This window comes from Leptodactylus fuscus, chromosome 5, assembly GCF_031893055.1.
Source record: "Leptodactylus fuscus isolate aLepFus1 chromosome 5, aLepFus1.hap2, whole genome shotgun sequence".
Lineage (NCBI taxonomy): Eukaryota > Metazoa > Chordata > Amphibia > Anura > Leptodactylidae > Leptodactylus > Leptodactylus fuscus.
Window position 1 is genome coordinate 21,138,033 of NC_134269.1, and position 20,498 is coordinate 21,158,530.

Below are 20,498 nucleotides of genomic sequence, written 5' to 3' on the forward strand. Positions count from 1 at the left end.
AGCCCACTCTAGCAATTATCTGTCTCATTGGCCACTTCACCCAGCCGGGCCTCCACACGGCTGTCCCCATCTTGGCTCTTCTCAACGGCCCTCGAGGTGGCATTTTTCTACTCAGCTGCCCACTGTGGCTTTCCCCCTGCATTGATATGGCCAGCAAGATCACTGCTGCCTCAGCACTCCCAGTCCCACGGCACCCCAATCAGCGAAATAGACTTGGGCACTGAATCCAACATGGCGCCTTCCCTTCCCTCCTACGTCTCTGAATCTCCAGATGCAGCCTATCTCTTGATCCAAGGCACATCCTCAGCATGCTGGATCACAGGTGAGTGCCAAGCCTCCAATAACTCCTCCGGGAAGCTGTCCCCAGGACAGAGTACTCCTCAAAAGTTATGCTCATTTACCCCAAAGACTCTGACAAGGACTCTGACTTGGGGGTCCCTCCCCTTCTGCCCCCCCTATAAGCAATGCTCAAGGAGAGATTTGCAAAATCCAGTCTCTGGCCCTACTTCCTATCCTGGTGACCTCTCCAAAGTTCTGCCACTGTGACCTGCATTGTATTGCCTCCTGACTATAAACCTTATAGGAAGACCATGACCATACCAGGGCCTATGTCTCCCGCATATGATACCACCCTTGCTCAGTCCCTGGCAACGAGAGAGGAACAACTCCACCTTTAGGACATTGACAACAGAGGCAGACACAAGAACATCAGGCTTAAAGGCCTCCCGGAGGCAACTCATGAGGAAGATCTCCACATTATTCTCGAAGCTATCTTTAACACTATCCTCCAGGAACCTCCCTCCCATAGAAATAAGTTGGACAAGACACACCGCATTCTCTGCTCTAAGGGCATCTTCTCTGCACCTAGAGAAGTTATATACTGTGTCCACAACTTTGCCCTGAAGAAGGTCATTATGGCCAAAACAAGAAAACCTAAGGACTTCGATGTTGATGGAGCCAAGCTGCAACTTTACCAGGACCTTTCCCTGCTTACACTCCAGTAACAGTGCCAACTGCGCCCTCTCCTCCAAACACTAAGGGATCATCAACTACTGCCAGCTCTTCCATTTTGTGCTGATCAGCCGTAACACAGGATGCAGGATACATGGCTATATTGCGAGCCTTCTCCTACCTGCCTGCCTTCTGGGACACAAATCAAATCAAACAGGCTGTATTGGCACGTCTGAATAGATATTTAGCATTCCCAAAGCTAGTAAAGTGGGTGGGGAAGTTGGAGTCGGGGGGGGGGGGGGGGGAGTGGTGTGTATGGGGTGGGGGTTGATTTGGGGTATAACAGTCCGTGGAGTCTCATCTTCCTCTTAGTTGGTGGCCGCTATATGGGGAGGTGGGGTGGGTGGTTTGGGGTATAACAGTCCGTGGGGTCTCATCTTCCTCTTGTTTGGTGACAGCTGGACATGTATTGGGCAGCGATCTCCACAGTGGCCTCTTCTTCTCCCAGTAGGATGTAGAGTTTCCTCTTCTTGTCTGCAGATATGAAGTCTGGGATGTGGGCAGAGAGTCTTTGGAAGTAGACGGCCCTCACAGCTGAGTATTTGGTGCAGTGTAGCAGGAAGTGGGTCTCGTCTTCTAGGGCCCCCTGGTCACAGTGCTGGCACAGTCTGTTCTCCCGTGGCTTGTACGTCTGCCTGTGTCGCCCCGTCTCCATCTCCAGGTTGTGGGCGCTCAATCTATACCGACTCAGGGTCTGTCTGTGTACCGCTCTTTGTCTCTCTCAATTACTCCTTTTATTTGAGCCTTGTTCAGGGCATGTTGGGGGTTTTGGGTTGGCAGATGGCTGATGCTTGGTTGGGGGGGTATCAGTTTTTCTCGGGGCTCTGTGGCTCAGCCAGGCTTGGTGGTGGTAAGAGCCAGGACTGCTGCCCTGTATGTGAGTCCAGAATGATAGCGCCCTCTTCTGCATGGTGAGCCATAGGGGGAGTCTGCCTAGCTCTGCCATGCATCCCATGTTGGAGGTGCTGCGGTGGACATGGAGGAGGTACTTGCAGAACTCCAGGTGGAAGGTCTCTGTTGGGCTGGAATCCCACTTTGACTGGTCTGGGTAGGTGGCTGGGCCCCAAACCTCACTGCCATAGAGAAGGATCGGGGAGATGACTGCGTCAAATATCTTCAGTCAGACCCTCACCGGTGGTTTGAGGTGGTACAGTTGTCTTCTGATGGCGTAGAAGGTTCTGCAGGCTTTTGCTTTCAGGGTTTCTATTGCTGCTTTGAAGCTTCCTGATTGGCTGAGCTCCAGCCCCAGGTAGGTGTAGCTGTTGGTTTTCTCCAATGTGGAGCCATTCCGTGTGAATTGTGGGGTGGAGGCTTTATTGTGGCCCTTCTTCTGAAATACCATGACTTTGGTCTTCTTCTGGTTGATGGGTAGGGCCCATGTGGTGCTGAATTTTTCTAGCACTGACAGGCTTTCTTGGAGGTCTTTCTCGGTGGGGGCCAGGAGTAGGACGTCGTCGGCGTATAGCAGGAACTTCACCTCCTGGTCGTTCAGGGTGAGGCCTGGGGTTGGTGAGGCCTCCAGGGCTGTAGCCAGTTCATTGATATAGATGTTGAAGAGCGTTGGGCTCAGGCTACAGCCTTGTCTGACCCCTCGGGCCTGTTGGAAGTATGCTGTCCTTTTCCCATTCACCTTCACACTGCACTGGTTTCCGGTGTAGGAGCTCTTGATGACGTTGTACGTTCTTCCTTCTATTCCACTCTCTAGGAGTTTTAGGAGCAGGCCTGGGTGACATACTGAGTCAAACGCCTTCTTAAAGTCCACGAAGCAGGCGAATATCTTGCCTCTTCTGGTGTTGTGGACGTGCGTCTTGATGAGGCTGTGCAGGGTGTAGATATGGTCTGTGGTGCGGTGGTTTGGCATGAACCCTGCTTGGCTCTTGCTGAGGACCCCGTGTTGTGTGAGGAAGGTGAGGATTCTGTTATTGATGATGCTGTTGAACAGTTTCCCCAGCGTGCTGCTGACGCAGATCCCTCTGTAGTTGTTGGGGTCATATTGGTCCCCATTCTTGTAGATGGGGGTTATGAGGCCTTTGTTCCAGTCTTCAGGGAAGTGTCCAGCATTGAGCACGAGGGTGAGTAGCTTTGCCAGTGCCGCGTGTATTGCTGGAGGGCTGTATTTGATCATCTCTGGTAGGATGTCGTCAAGGCCACTGGCCTTTTTGCCTTTCAGCACGGCAATTCTTTCCTGTATATCTTTTATGGTGATTGGCGAGTCCAGAGGGTTCTGGAAGTCTTTGACGACTTCTTCCATATCCCTCAGTTTGGTGGTTATCTGTTGCTATTCTGGGATTAGGTCTTCTTCTGGGATGTTTTTGTAGAGACTTCTGAAGTAGTTGAGCCAGATATTGCCATTTTGGATGTGGAGGGAGTTTTTCTTGGGCTTTGTGCTCATGTGCCAGGTCTCCCAGAATGAGCTGTCCTGGAGGGAGTCCTCTAGTTGCTCTATTTTGTGGGAGAGGTACCTCTGTTTCTTCTCTCTGAGGATGCCCTTGTATTGCTTGCATAGATTGTTGTAGGCTTCCCTTGCCACTCTGTTGTTGTGGTTGGAGGCTGTCCTTAGAGAACGACGTAGAGCCTTGCAGTCGCTGTCAAACCATTTGTGAAACTGTTTTTTAGTCAGTCTCTTGGGCTTTGTCTGTTTCAGGCCTGCTAGTTCTGCTGTGGTGTACAGGATGTTATTGAAGTCCTTCACTGCTCGGGTGACCGCTTGTTGGTCTGGCTGGTAGGAGCTCATATAGAAGTGTGTGAGCAGTTCCTTGATTTCGGGTCGGTTAGCCACGTTGGTGTATTCGGTGGCCCGGTGACTGGCCCATTTAAAGGATGGTGGTAGGTTGTAGAGACCAATCTGGTGGGGCTGCTGTGTGAGTGGCTTGTCAGTGGATCTCATGTACAGGAGGATCTGGTTGTGGTCTGACAGGTGTGTCTCAGGGGTGACTATGAGAGCATCTATGTCTGCTGGGTCTGCGTCTATGATGATATAGTCCACCACGCTTTTGCCCACATGGGAGTTTAGTGTGAAGCGCCCCTGAGAGTCCCCTCTGGTACGCCCGTTCATTATGTACAGTCCCAGACTCCGGCACAGCTTCAGCAGCTGTCTCCCGCTCTTGTTGACGACTATGTCATAGCTATTTCTTCTTCTCTGTGCAGACTCCAGGTGGTGGACCTCGCCTACCGAGATGTGCAGGTTTCCATCAGAGGACAGGAAGTCTTTCTCTGTTCCAGTCCTGGCGTTTAGGTCGCCGCAGATCAGCACTCTGCCTTGGGACTGGAACTGGGCAGATTCCTTTTGTAGGACCTCATAGATGTCTGGGTTGTGGTAGGGGGACTCTGATGGGGGGATGTATACTGCACAGAGATAGATGTTATGTTGGCCGTTGAGGATGGAGTTGCTTATTTTTATCCACATGTGGTTGTCTCCGCATTTAATGACTTTCACATGTTCTTTAATCTCCTCCTTGAACCATATTAGTATGCCTCCTGAGTGGCGGCCTAGACACACTGGAGATCCCTATCCCTAAACTATCCAACTGGGAACTGCTGCCCCCCGCACCCCACCCCAGCCTTGCTGCCATTCTGACAACAGCAGAAGTTCAAGAGACGCCGGCTGCCATCTTTGACACCATCGTCTCAGAGGCCTCTGTGGGCCGCTCCCCCGAGTGATTCCCATGACCTCTCAGCTTCCTGTTGCTGCTTTCGTTCTCCTCATTTGACCTGTTCCCGTGTTTATTTACAGGTCCTCAAGTACTTTCCGATTTGCTATTGTGCGGGCTCAGTCTGTTCTGCTGCTATTTCCCTCTGGTGTCCCCGCACTCCAGTGATACTCAAACTCCTGGCTCCAGGGCGACCGCCCATCCTGGGGCCCTGTTGTGTGGATGTACACTTCCTACTGGTGCATTTTTATAATGATGAGACTCGTTCCTGCCTGTACTCTATTTTTTTGACTGCTCTCTTGTTTTATATTTTTTGCAGATGCTGATGTCTCCCTCCCTCCCCCTCTTTCCTGTCCTCTACCCCTCCCCTTCCTGGTCTAGAAGACCTCTATTACTGATTGATGCTGCTTTATCTCCTGCTGAGCCTGACCTGTGTGACGCCTCCTGCTGGTCTACATTGATAGGGGTGAGCCTGCTGTTACACTCGCTGTTTCTTCCACTTTTGACTCCTAATGGTGAGATGTGTGACCCTGAAAGTGAAGGGCCTGGGCCCAACTCTAAGCATTGTCTAGTCCTGAGGGAACTCCGTTTCCAGCATACGGACATCGCTTTTCTTCAAGATATCCACTATGACCACTATGACAAACATTAGTACTCTACCTCTTACTCGGCCTTTCGCGTCTCTGTAAGGCAAGTGTGGCTATCCTCCTCTCCTGTACCTGTGTAATCTAGGTCACTGCCTATCACCTAGATCATAGGGGCCGATACATAATCCTTGAGGGTTCCTCCACAGGCGACCTATCGTGTTGTGTAATATCAACACCCCTAATGCAACATAGCTTCCCAATTTGCAACGCTCTCAGTGAACTAGCTCCTCTGTTATTTAGTTGTTATATACTTTTCGAAGCACTGCCTATACTGGTCCCTCAGGCAGAACTCCAAAACCTCCAGAAGGCCATCTTCCAATTTATATGGAACGTGAAACTCCATCGCACTCCTCACGTGGTTACGCCGGCTGGCCGTCCTGCATCTCCTATTCTACTACTGGGCAGCATCCCTTCCTTGCCTTCCTCCACCACACACTTGTAAGACCCATACGCTTTACTAAGGCCATCTGGTCCACATGGAGCAAGTTGTTCCCTCTTCAATGGTCTCCTTCCTGTTCAACCCCCTCCTCCACGATGGACCAACGTCTGGCCTGGTCCGTACGTGGACAACGGCAGAATAGTTCCAGGTAGCTGACAGCTTCCCAGCATCCCAGTGGCATAGAAATTCCGTGGTTATCCGTGGACCCCATAAATTGTAATGGATCCACCGAGTGTCCATCAGGTTTCGGAGACTCTGATGCAGATGTGAACCTAGACAGGTTAGTGATCCTTGTCCAGCGCAGACGCCTGCAGGGTCACAAAGCACAGGAGAGGTGAGTCAGTGGGAGAACAGAAGCGTCACCTGTTGCCTTGTGTAATGTCTAGGAGGTTGAAGTCATTGTTCTCAAGTGTTGTAATACTTTTGTATGTCAGTAGAATTTGGTTCCAGTACATGAATTTCTGCATGTGTTTTTTTTGCACACAGCGACACTACACCACCAACCTGTGCACATATCACAGCTGGACATGTTCTGATCATTGCTCTGCTACCACAGCTCTGCTTCATCACTGCACCATCCCAACTCTGCTACATCTCCGCTATTGTTCGTGCAGCCACTACAGCTCCGCTACTTCCTGTGATACCACAAAGAGGGCAAACCAACACTGCTACATGACCACAGCTTGTCTGTGTTGCTTTCAGGCTTTGCCAGATTTGACAGACACCACCCAAGTGTCAACAGGACAGGTTCATTACAGACACCACTTATATTTATTGTTTCTGCGGCCTCCATGTTGCTTCTTTTTGCATAGCCGGGAGGCAAAGTTCTGCTTATAATAAAAGCAAACAGGTCTGAAGATAAAATGGGAAAGGAGCGGGGATAAGAGGCTGGAGGAAATGGGAGTGGAGATAAGAGAAGGGGCAAGTCACAGCAGGCACCAGCCTAAATGGAAGGATTGATTTCTGTGGCAGCTGCATACAGTGTGTTCTGGCGCCAGCTGATACTTTACTTGTGCACCATGTGACGGACGTATGGCATTGAGAATGCAAAAATAAAAGCAAAAAGGGTCGACTAAGCGAAGCCTGCCCGGAGAGAAGTATGTCTGAAGATAAGCCTGCCCGGAGAGAAGCCTTCCCGAAGAGAAGCCTGCCCGGAGAGAAGCCTGCCTGGAGAGAAGCCTTCCCGGAGAGAAACCTGCCTGGAGAGAAGCCTGCCCGGAGAGAAGCCTGCCCGGAGAGAAGCCTGCCCGGAGAGGTAATATAGTGTTGAGAGAATAGTATTCGATCGAATACCTCGCCAGCATAGGAATGCGTGTAATCGGTCGAACACCAAAGGGTGAAACGCTTCGAAGATTCAATGCATTTAACCCCTTGGTGTTCGGCCGATTACACGCATTCCTATGCCGGCGAGGTAGTCGATCGAATACTATTCGCTCAACACTAGTAAGTAATACAGTTTTTTATGCTCCTTACCTCCCCTGGACCTCCGATCATTATACTTAGGAGTCTGAAAAGACCCCCGAGTATAATAATAGTGTTTGTGGAGCCCGTGGCGTCACTTTCCGATCCCGGCCCCTGCCAGGATCGGTACGTAAATAGGGCCTATTAAGAAAAGAAAAAAAACGCAGCGGTAGCGGCTGTCGCTGGGCCCCCTAATGTCCCGGGCCCTGTGGCAGCCGCTACCCCTGCTACCCCGATAGTAACACCACTGTCTGTGAATATTTTGCAGCAGAGACCACAATATAGCAACTTGTGAGATAAAGGGGTTGTCCAGGATAAAATAGAAATTAACCCCTAAACTACCCCCCCCCCCCCCCACATACACACACACACACTCCCTAGCTTCTAATTTCCATCTATTAAAAAAAATAATAGATAATCCGGTGACGCTCCGTTTCAACACTTCCGAAATGGAACGTCACCAGTACTCTCCACCCCACCCAACCCCATCAATACTTGCATGTCTTCCTGTCCGGGAACCTCTCCTCCCCTCCCCTTGTGCAGTCTGGTGGTGCCTGCAACGCACGCACAGTAGAGATAGCGCTCCTTCTCTACTGCTCAGGCCTCAAAGGTCCTTCCAGTCTGTGCAGTGCTATTGGGACTGATGTGAGTTTTTCATCCTCACTTCAAAGCCTTACCTTTTTTCTTTTCCATTGACTTAGCTGTATGAGGACTTGTTTTTTGCAGGACAAGTTGTATTTTTATAATGGCGCTATTTGTTGCCACATATTGCAAAATGGGGTAAAGTGGTAAAAAAACGTAAATCCTCCATTGTTCTTTGGGCTTTGTTTTTATGCCACGTCAACTTTATTAGTACAATATTTATATAGTTTCTATTATGATTTACAACTTCTTTTTTTTTTTTTTCAAAATAAAGTTTGCCTTGCATTGCCATAATTGGACATCCATAACGTAGGGTGTTGTGTGGGGGTTTATTTTTTGCTGGGACTATTACTGAGAGACAGTTATGGAGCTGATTCTCCTCTACTTACTGTGCACAGTATATGGCAGCTAGTCTGGGTTCAGAGAGAACTGCAAAGTACTGATTGAGCCTGCAGAGGGGAAAGTGCTATAAATGGCCAAATATACCTGAACATACATAGTGTTATTGTCATGTACATACACAGCCATACAAACGAGGAATGAAAACGGTCTAGGACAAGATGTAGATGGCACCTGTCACTGACCTGAGCTCTGTATGTCTTGTTAATTTGCCGTATGGATTGATATTATTGTATTGTACACAAACTTAAAGCAACGATAAGCTGTGAATAGAACCCTACAATGTGCCATTGTCTTTTGAATATTGTACATCCTACAACTTGGCACCACATAGTACCAATATATACCACCGCTATTGAACATACTGAGAGGATGTAACTTGACCCTTCCTAGTCTGCAGGCGATTGCAAGAGCCATTCAATTGTCTGCCTGCAAGGCTTTGCATAGTGAGACTATACCCTGCCAACCTACCTAAGATAACAAAAGCTCCAAGAGCTGAACGCAAATTTTCCACGAGAACAACTTCTGCAATGAATGTGTCAGACAGGGGCATGTGCTTCTCATTGCACTGTGCTGCAGAATACAATTTACTATGGTTGTAATGAGTCATTTTGGCTGTGTGTAAAAGTGCAAGCGCAGAATGCAAAAAACAAGTACAAAGGTAAATATCCTGGCTGCGGAGCCTTGTTCAGATTGTGAGTTTATGTTCTCACTGCGCTCACAGGAGGCTGAGGCATTATCCATTAATGTGTATCTATCCTTTATGGAAACTTTGCACTCATTAGTATTACTGTGTATGTATATAGGGAATCCCTATATCCCTATATATATATCCCTATATCTGACCAATATAGGACCTGTATTCTGCATTATTTTGTAGCTTTGTCTTCTGCAGGCTCTAAGTCCGTATTTTTTGGACTATAAGACGCACCTAGGTTTTAGAGGGAAAAAAAAAATTTTGAAGCAAAAAATGGTAAAATATTTAATATATGGGAGTTGTAGTTTTGCAACAGCTGCAAGGCCACATTGACAGGTGACCCTGCAGCTGTACGGGGATACATAGAGTGTTTTTTTTTGCGGGGCCAGATGTACTTTTTAGTTATACCATTTTGGGGAATATCTATTGCTTAGATCACCTTTTATTGAAAAAAAAAAACGGTGGTTTAGCACTTTTGATTTTGACGTTCACCGAACAGAAACTATTAGTAGACCGGGCATTTTCGGACACAGGGATACCTAATGTGTATGTGTTTGACATATGATTTTCTACTGTTATATACAGTCCTATGAAAAAGTTTGGGCACCCCTATTAATCTTAATCATTTTTAGTTCTAAATATTTTGGTGTTTGCAGCAGCCATTTCAGTTTGATATATCTAATAACTGATGGACACAGTAATATTTCAGGATTGAAATGAGGTTTATTGTACTAACAGAAAATGCGCAATATGCATTAAACCAAAATTTGACCGGTGCAAAAATATGGGCACCTCAACAGAAAAGTGACATTAATATTTAGTACATCCTCCTTTTGCAAAGATAACAGCCTCTAATCGCTTCCTGTAGCTTTTAATCAGTTCCTGGATCCTGGATAAAGGTATTTTGGACCATTTCTTTCTACAAAACAATTCAAGTTCAGTTAAGTTTGATGGTCGCCGAACATGGACAGCCCGCTCTTAAATGATCTGAAAACAAAGATTGTTCAACATAGTTGTTCAGGGGAAGGATACAAAACGTTGTCTCAGAGATTTAACCTGTCAGTTTCCACTGTGAGGAACATAGTAAGGAAATGGAAGACCACAGGGACAGTTCTTGTTAAGCCCAGAAGTGGCAGGCCAAGAAAAATATCAGAAAGGCAGAGAAGAAGAATGGTGAGAAGAGTCAAGGACAATCCACAGACCACCTCCAAAGAGCTGCAGCATCATCTTGCTGCAGATGGTTCACTGTGCATCGGTCAACTATACAGCGCACTTTGCACAAATAGAAGCTGTATGGGAGAGTGATGAGAAAGAAGCCGTTTCTGCACGTACGCCACAAATAGAGTTGCCTGAGGTATGAAAAAGCACATTTGGACAAGGCAGCTTCATTTTGGAAACAAAAATTGAGTTGTTTGGTTATAAAAAAAGGCGTTATGCATGGCGTCCAAAAAGAAACAGCATTCCAAGAAAAACACTTGCTACCCACTGTAAAATTTGGTGGAGGTTCCATCATGCTTTAGGGCTGTGTGGCCAATGCCGGCATCGGGAATCTTGTTAAAGTTGAGAGTCGCATGGATTCCACTCAGTATCAGCAGATTCTTGAGAATAATGTTCAAGAATCAGTGACGAAGTTGAAGTTACGCCGGGGATGGATATTTCAGCAAGACAATGATCCAAAACACCGCTCCAAATCCTCAGGCATTCATGCAGAGGAACAATTACAATGTTCTGGAATGGCCATCCCAGTCCCCAGACCTGAATATCATTGAACATCTGTGGGATGATTTGAAGCGGGCTGTCCATGCTCGGCGACCATCTAACTTAACTGAACTTGAATTGTTTGTCCAAAATACCTTTATCCAGGATCCAGGAACTGATTAAATCTACAGGAAGCGACTAGAGGCTGTTATCTTTGCAAAAGGAGGATCTACTAAATATTAATGTCACTTTTCTGTTGAGGTGCCCATACTTTTGCACCGGTCAAATTTTGGTTTAATGCATATTGCACATTTTCTGTTAGTACAATAAACCTCATTTCAATCCTGAAATATTACTGTGTCCATCAGTTATTAGATATATCAAACTGAAATGGCTGTTGCAAACACCAAAATATTTAGAACTAAAAATGATTAAGATTAATAGGGGTGCCCAAACTTTTTCATAGGACTGTATATTCTAGGGAAAGGAGGTGATTTAAAACTTTTATTTATTTCATTTTTTTATTATATATTTTTAAAGATTTTTTTTTTTTTTACTATTTTATTTCACATTCAGACTATAAGACGCACCCTTCTTTTCCCCCCAAATTTGGGGGGGGAAAAGTGCGTCTTATAGTCCAAAAAATACGGTAGTTTGCAGTTCTCCCTGAGCTGGTAGGTGAAGAATAGCTTCCAGTAAGTAGAGAGGAATCTGCTACATAATCATGTCTCTCATACAGAATCAGCCCCAGAGAGATATACCTGCACTTTGGTTGTGGTAGAAAGTCCCTATATAGCACCAACATCCACTAAACCAATGTTTCTACTGCTTTGCTTGTGATAGAAAGCCCCTATTTGGCTCCAGCATCACACTATATCCATGTTTCGGCTGCTATACTTCACTCCTTCTGCTCATTCCTCCCCTCTTTCCACTCTGTTGCCTTTTACTGATATTTGTAATACCGGGCATAGGAGTCAATCAGCCAAACTATCACTGAGACACCTCTTTTGTTTCTACAGTCCGGCTCCAACTCTAACTGTAACTCTGACTCTTGACTCCATCATATTTGGCTGACCACTATGGTCAGACAGAAACAATAAAGTTCCTACAAATCACAAGAAGCCCATCTAAGAATGGATACAGAATTTTCAGAGTGAAAGTCAGTTTAGACTGCAGGTAATATGATTCAGATTACACATGCCTAGATAAGTTCATAGGGAGGAGGAGAAGCAAACGTGAACAGAGAGAGGTAGAAGCAGAAATAGAAGTGTAGGGTATGTTCACGTTGCGGAATCTTCTGCTGATTTTCAGAGTCCACCTCTAAATCAGTGGCAGAATCCATCCTGATTTTTCCTTCCAGTGTCCTGGTTGCTCTAGCTGACTCAGCTATGGCCCATTCTCCAGGAAAGCTGAAGCTGGGAGGGCAGAAAATGTAGAGGAATCTAAGGCTTATGTCTGCCCCAAATTCCTCTTCATTTTTAGCTTTGTGAACATACACTAGGGATGCCACTGGAGCTAATAAGAGCTTTGTATCAGGATCAAAGAACTTTATGCACATAAATACAGATCAGTAGTTCATTGCGTTTGTCTTGCTTAGACCTGGGGCTGTTCCTGGGTGAAAAAGAGACAGTTATGGAACAGATTCTCATCTTGTTAATGTGTGAAGCTCAGGGAGAACTGTCAAATACAGATAAAACCTTCTCTGTGTTTGTCTTACATAGTCCTGGAACTGTTTCTGAGTGAGAGCGACAGTTATGGAATGGATTCCTCTCTACTTACTCTGTGCAGTGTATGGCATTGAGTCTGCACATAGAAGCTCAGGGAGAACCGGAGAATATAGATAGGACCTTTTCTATAGGACTATTACTGAGTGAGAGACACTTATGGAGCAGATTCCTCTCTACCTACTGTGTGCAGTGTATGGCATTGAGTCCGCACATAGAAGCTCAGGGAGAACCGGAGAATACAGCTAGGACCTTCTCTGTGTTTGTCTTACATACTCCTGGGACTGTTTCTGAGTCAGAGAAACAGTTATGGAAGGGACTACTCTCTACGTACTCTGTGCAGTGTATGGCATTGAGTCTGCACACAGAAGCTCAGGGAGAACTGCAGAATACAGATAGAACCTTTTCTATAGGACTATAGGAGTGAGTGACAGTTATGGAGCAGATTCCTCTCTACGTACTGTGTGCAGTGCATGGCACCGAATTGCCACACGGAAGCTCAGGGAGAACTGCAAATTAGAATTAAGAAAAAACTGTGAAATAATGCAGAATACAGGTCATGTAGTGATCAGGAATAGTGTTTCCTCTCCTGTACATACTAGACAGCTTATCTTGATAGTGACAGGTACTCCTTTTTATAGATTATGTGAATAGACATGAATGTATTCTGTTTTTCACTGGAAATTTAGTTCACATGTAGTATCTGATATTGTTATGGGTGTGTTGTTCATGTTAATATGCTTTTTTTTCCAGGATAGAGGGCAATGTAATATCTTGGGCAGTAATGTGTTAAATAGCTGGCCGCATGTTCTTACAGTATTACATGTGCTGTGAGGCGGCGTGCAGGGTGTGACTCAGTCAGCGCATCGCCTGGCTGGAGGAAAAAGCATCCTGACGTCTGGGCCTGGTAACCAGCATCCATATCCGACATCTCCTGCCTTAGGGGGGAGGTAACCTGATGGGGACGTACAGGGGTCACTTTCTGCTGAGGGTAATCATTTTGGGAGGCTTTTATTGTGGCTTGTGTTCTGGAGATTGAACCCTCGGGCCATTTCCTATGAACAGGATGCCAACATATTAGGGATCCTTGTATCTGAAGCCCTAAAAAATAGCATTGTTCTTAGCAGAGAGACGGATGGGATGGAAATGGGAGCTAGTCGGGCAACCACAGGGCTTATACGTGGAATAACAACTCCCATTTTACTGGGAGAATGATTCATTGCGACTAAAGTAAACTGATCCCAGGGTGCAGATTGCTGGTTTATTGGTCACATTTTGCCCTATTTGGCACGAATATACATGCCTTATATTTCACAGTTGGTAGGTCAGATGATTTCTGAGGGAACCAAATGCAGAAGGAAACTGACAGCTCGGACAGCGATCTACAAGGAGCAGATAGAAAACCACACAGGAGCCCAATGAAGGTGAGAGCGCCCTTCATATGTCACACCGTTTTTTGTTTATCAGTGAGTCTCCCCCCTACTCCTGTGCTCATCTACCGAGGAATAGGCGATGTGTTCCCCATAGATATGTCCACCAGACTACGGGTCCGTTCCCACGATGTAACGCGGCGTTGATTCTTACACGTAAACTCGTGTCAGAGTCAGCGCTGCAAAACAGAATACCCTTGACTTCAATGGGTTCCGTTTAGCGCGCGTAACAAATTGAAATCAACGGGAGGCTTTTTAACCCATTCATTTCAATATGTTACGCGCGCTAAACAGAACCCATTGAAGTCAATTGTCAGAATCAACGCCACGTTACATCGAGGGGACTGACCTTACCAATGCTGACCCTAACATAAGCAGTCAGAATCTACCTGCAGCAACTTCTGCTTTTGCAACTTTATAAAAAGTGAATTCTGTAGGGCAGGGCGGCATAAATTCTCCCACCCCTCCCTCCTGTTTGTTTAACTTAAGATAACATCTCCGAGTTCCAGTTTCCCACCATGTGTATATTTTTTATAAACTGTTCCTATTGAATCAGGAACGTCAATTTACACCCTACAAGACGATGCTACAGCTAGACGTTGAATGTTGATGAAGTCCATTCTGATAAGAATTTCCTTCATCCTGTAAGTACAAAATTGAAACTCATTGGGGGCAACACGGTGGCTCAGTGGTTAGCACTGCAGCCTTACAGCGCTGGAGTCCTGGGTTTGAATCCCGCCAGGAACAACATCGGTAAGGAGTTTGCATGTTCTCCCTGTGTTTGCATGGATTCTCTCCCATTCCACAAAAACATACTGATAGGAGCAAAAATGTACATTGTGATCTCTATATGGGGCTCACAATCTACATCTCTTTTCCCCCTTCTCTTTCTAGGGGCCACATGGTCGTCAGTTATGGGGCGCCGTCTGTTCATAGTCCATGTTGTAAACACAGAATACAGCAAAAATACTCACAAAATGTATCATTTGTTTTGTGCTTACACAATGGATTGTGTTCCCAAAAGGCACATTTTGTGTTTGAAGAATCAATTTTTAGGTCATGAAAGGTTACAGAAAAGTTGACAGAGTTTTTCGCAAAAAGTTATTTTGTTGCACAGTATTTTATTTTGTGACAGTTCCTTTTGTTTGTATGTTTTGTGTTATTGGTTTTACCAAATGTAAAATAAAATTCCGTTGCACAAAATAACATTCTATGGAACAATTGTTTGTCAAAAATAACATTCCATCAGACAAAATAACATTTTGTATCACAAAATAATATTCTGTGCAACAAAATAAGGCCGGGTTCACACGGGGTATTCTGTGCCGGAATTTGACGTGGAGGCTGCCTCAGGTTCTGGTAGCCACAACTGGATGCCGATGCAGTGCACTCCACTCTGGATTAGGCCCAAATGAATAGGCTTAGTCAGGAGGGAGTGTCTCCAGGACCTCTGAGGCTGAACCGGCTACGGCATCCGCCAGAAGAACGTCGCTTCTTTTTCCAGGAGCCAGAACAAACCGCTACCGAAAAAAGAACTGACCGGCTCCCATTTGATTTCAATGGGAGCTGGTTCATTTGGTCAGGATTTTGAGGCGGATTCCATCTCAAAATCCTGACCAAAATACCCCGTGTGAACTCAGACTAACATTCTATGCAATAGTCTGACAAAATGAAAATCCATGTCACAAAATAATGTTCTGGGGGGGGGGGAGGAAACATTTTTAACAAAAGGAAACATTTTTTGACAAAAGGAATTCTGTGTGACAAAATTACTTTTTGTTAATTAAAAATTGGATTTTGTGCGGCAAAATAAAATTTTTAGGTTTTGTGCTGCAATATGTACTTCTGTGCAAACCAAATAATCAGGATCACAAAGTGATTGCGGGGATAAAAATGATTTCTGTGACCACAAAATGAATTTTGTGTCCACAAAAATCTATTTTTTGGCTACAAAATGGATTCTATGATCACTAATTTAATTTTGTGGCACAGAACACATTGTGAAAATCTGGGCAGAGCAGCTCCAGATATCAATTATAACTCGCGCCTATCCTGTGTGATACCATCTCCTGAGCCACTGTATCTAAGGCTGACTTCACATCTCCATTGGGCATTGTATATGAGAGACACAAGTCCCGATAGACGTCATTAACTAGAATGACATTCACTGGGTTTCTCTTATGGTGCCCAGAATTTTGCTAGATACAAGAGCATAGGTTTCTATTGTGACTATAATTTGTGCAAGACTCTGCGACAGAGAATTTTTCCGTTTCCGGATGCAGATATAAGCATAGCCTGATGTGTGATACTGTATGAAGTCAGCTCTTGGGGCTTCCCTTGTTCGCTGATCGCTATATCGAGCATGTGAAAGTGAATCTCTACCTGGTGCACGCCCAAGTTACTGTGCCAATTCATTATATAATGTATCTGTCTAATGGGTGAGGCTCCAATTCCCTTATCAGCAAAACCAATGGCGTGTCAGAGCACATGTTTGACTGCAGTTCCATCCAACTCATCCTGGCCATGTTCTTATCACTGGGGATGTAGGACATAAGACCCCCTTCATCGCGCCCTTCATTCTGGGTGATGGTCTCAGGAATCTCATATCCACTATGTTACTTCTCCGCTCACCAGTTGTCATTCTCTTCTGTTCGGTACTGCTGGGGGAGATTCTGTATGGTCTCTGCATTGGCCACATGGCTGTTGCTTTAAAGGGATTCTACCTAGGGTTGAGCAATCGTGTTCGGAAAAGATCGGATTCCAATTGGCGATCGAGAAAATTTCACGATCGCGATCGGGATTCCAAACATGATCTTTTTAGGTGGAATCGAGATCGGTGATTATTCCCACAATGCTTTGCTACTGGCCAAGCATTGTGGGAAAAGCTAACAATGTTAGCCTTCACGCTGAGTATACGCTCCGCTCATTCTGAGTGGAGTGTATACTCAGTGTGAAGGCTCCGCTGCGGTTCCATAGGAATGAATGGAAGCAGCTGGCACACAGCCTTAACCCCCTGCGCGCCGGCTGCGTCCATTCATTTTAATGTGAGACTAGCTAACATCTCTAGTAGCTACTTACCTGCAGAGATGGCTGATCCGGTGCCTGGTGTTCTCATTCTTCGCCTTGCTGCCCCCCGTCTCCCAGGTTAGTGTTAAAGAGCTAGGAAGAAGGCGGGGCTTGTGGCTTAGGAGAGTGTAGGCGGGTACTGGGAGGGGAGATGTCACGTCTCCCCTCCCAGTACCCACCCACACTCTTCTAACCTGCCCACACTCTCCTAACCTGGGAGGCAGGGGGCAGCGAGGCAAAGAAGAACACCGGGCACCGGACCAGCCATCTCTGCAGGTAAGCGGACACCAGGGGGGACTAAGTAGCCAGAGAATTAAAAAAAAATCCTCTGGCTACTTAGTGATGAAAAAAAATCACTACACAGCATGGATTCTAACAATTAAAACGTTCGATTGTTAGATTCCATGCTGTATAGTGAATAGGATTGTTTTTAAAATCCAATCTCCGATTAGTAAAAAAATCCCATTCACTTGCATTGGGATCGGAATTGGGATCGAGATCGGGTTCGAATGAAAAATGATCGGAAATTGGATTTCAAAATTGATCCTTAAAAGTCAAGATCGGCTCAACCCTAATTCTACCATTAAAACCTTTTTTTTTTCTCCCTAACACATCGGAATAGCCTTAAGAAAGGCTATTCTTCATCTACCTTTAGATGTCTTCTCCGCCCCGCCGTTCAGTTAAAATCCCGTTTTCCACCGGTATGCAAATGAGTTCTCTCACAGCACTGGGGGCGCCCCCAATGCTGCAAGAGAACTCTCCAGAGCCCCCTCCATCTTCTTCAGGAATGGGGTCTTGGCGCGTCTTCTTCTTACTGTGTAAGCGGCCATTTTTCTTGTGGCCGCGGGCATGCACAGTCGGCTTTGCCCTTGGCCTAGAAGTTTGAAGCCAACCCCCGGAAGAAGACGCGTCAAGACATCGTTCCTGAAGAAGATGGAGGCGGCACTGGAGAGTTCTCTTGCAGCATTGGGGACGCCCCCAGTGCTGCGAGAGAACACATTTTCAGAAAACGGGATTTTAACAGAATGGTGGGGTGGAGAAGACATCTAAAGGTAGGAGAAGAATAGCCTTTCTTAAGGCTATTCCAATGTGTTAGGGAGAAAAAAAAAAGTTTTTAATGGTAGAATCTAGAGATGAGCAAGTAGTATTCGATCGATTACCTCCCCTGCATAGTTATTGGTGTATTCGGTGGAATACCACGCGGTAAACGCAGTAAAAATTTGATGCCCCTCCCACCTTCTCTGGCGCTTTTTTACACCAATAACTCTGCAGGGGAGGTATTCGATCGAATACCACTCGCTCATCTCTAGTAGAATCCCTTTAAGGTTGCTATTCCTGCCAGTCAGACTTTGGTTGGGTCTGTTCATCCAGTGAGAGGTTTGAGATGCAGAGCCGATCAGGGCAGGCGTCCAATCCAGGGCTGAGATGGGGTGGTTTAACCTGACACTTTCCTTGCTCAGATGCCTGTGATTACATTTGTTTTCTAGGCTCTGTGTTCACCAAATTTCGTCCTAATACCTTTGCCTGTTATCTGCTGATCCCCTTTTTGATTTGACTTACTCTCCTGGTTTACCCTTCACTTGCTGATTCCCCTTTATCTGTGACCTCTTGGACTTCTGACATTCTTCTGCTTCTAGTGGAAGGAGGACCGAAGGTCATGGTAAAGAGCATGGGTAGACCAGCGCTCATCAGCCCACATTTTTTCAGAAGGATCCCATTTTTTGAATACAGTTCATCTGTATAGACGCTGAGGAGTGACCAGGTTGTTTCTTTCTAACACTAATAAGGTTTTGATCAGGTATCTCATTATATAATATATATGAATGTATCGTAGCCCCTTTTATCTATTACCTATGTTTGTGTGAGGAACATTTTGGTTTGACCACACCCAGTGGGCGGGTCTCTATGTAAATCTGATCTATTTATTGTTGCTCAGCATGTCTGGCATCATGAGAAAGGAGTTGTCGCTCCGAAACACAAGTGTGTATAGGTTTTATCTTTAATACAAGTAATTCTTCTGAAGAACTGTGTCCGGACGAGCGCTGATCTGCCCATACATGTTACACGTTACCACCACCTTTGGACCACTTCTCACTACTTCTGAGCATCTTTCCAGGATGGAGGATCCAGCAGGTGACCTTTCCTGACCAATCTGTTTCTACATGTCTACATGACCCACTTGTCACAACTGCATAAGGTGAGCAGCCACTTGGCTTTGGTTTTATGTTGCACATTAGGAAAGCCATACTTCACAGGGCGTTGCTCCGTGTTGTCCCCCCTTCTTTGTTCCATATATTACATTCTTCTGTTTCTGACTGGCTATTCCTTGGTTTTTGACCCTGGTTTGGGTATTACACTCTTACCCCCAATAGGATTTCTGGTTTGATCCTTAGCCTTCAAGGGCACCTGTTTTGTTGCACTTGTTTTGGAGTTGTAATCTTGGTTCCGAGCCACAAAGTCCATCCTGCCGCGCAGTGGGCTCTGGTGCCTACCTCGAGGTAGTGTTAGACCCTACAATAAAGAGCGGTGCAGGATTATATGTAGCAGGTTTCCTTGCGATATTCTGGTCCGGACAGTTACCTGTATAGAAAACTGCTTAAGCAACAATTCCACTGAGCCACCGGGCTGCCAAGTGCACAGTGACTCCCCCCTGGCTAGTATTCACTAATTTGCACCAACACTAATAGGGCGTACATCTTTTGAACAATTGGATTTGGATAAGGACCGCTCTGTTGTCATTGGACTTTTCAATTTTAAATTCACGTTACCCTTACGCCCAGAAACAGATGTCATTCCTCAGTGTCCTCAAAGTTGTCTTGATCGTCTTAATCATGTTCTAATAAATGATCAAGAGTGTCTCCTGCTGTGGAGGACTCATCATGTCCATGCAGTACATAGACTGCCTATTGATTTCCATAAGTACTGTGTAATACTTCACTTCCCCTGTGGTGGCGCTGCAGAGGAGTAATGGAGCTAAATTGTTTTGGTAGTCTAGGTTAAAAAATGCATAAAGAGCCGTAGTGTGGCAAACAGGTTATTTAGTTCATTTTGTAGGGACCGGTAGGTTGGGATCTTTGTTACCTGTACAGGCTGATGTGGCTCTGAAGGAAGTTGTTTTTTCCAAGGAGGTCAGGAGAATAACACTCATGGATTATGACCGGATCTGGGTGTTTCAGGAGGAGGTAGCTAGGGGGTGCCTGGTCTCTACACCATCATACAGCGACCATCTTAAGTAGTATATGATTATTTTGGTCTTCCTTACACATAAGGATAATACACACAGTGATGTCACAGTACAGGATAATACACACAGTGATGTCACAGTACAGGGATAATAAACAGTGATGTCACAGTACGGGGATAATACACACAGTGATGTCACAGTACAGAGATAATACACACAGTGATGTCACAGTACAGGATAATACACACAGTGATGTCACAGTACAGAGATAATACACACAGTGATGTCACAGTACAGGATAATACACACAGCGATGTCACAGTACAGGATAATACACACAGCGATGTCACAGTACAGATAATACACACAGTGATGTCACAGTACAGGGATAATACACACAGTGATGTCACAGTACAGGATAATACACACAGTGATGTCACAGTACAGGAT

At 45.7% G+C, this 20,498-nt stretch overlaps 1 protein-coding gene across 1 annotated transcript in view; it reads left to right on the plus strand.

The window, feature by feature from the left end:
- Window positions 1-231: 231 nt before the first annotated feature.
- Window positions 232-20,498, plus strand: part of LOC142202716 (beta-1,3-galactosyltransferase 1-like) — a 38,220-nt gene continuing 17,953 nt past the window's right edge. The window contains exons 1-4 of the mRNA XM_075272992.1: window positions 232-322; window positions 4,481-4,667; window positions 4,745-4,825; window positions 6,878-7,002. Of these exons, the coding sequence (XP_075129093.1) occupies window positions 232-322; window positions 4,481-4,667; window positions 4,745-4,825; window positions 6,878-7,002 (484 nt within the window). The remainder of the gene's footprint in view (window positions 323-4,480; window positions 4,668-4,744; window positions 4,826-6,877; window positions 7,003-20,498) is intronic.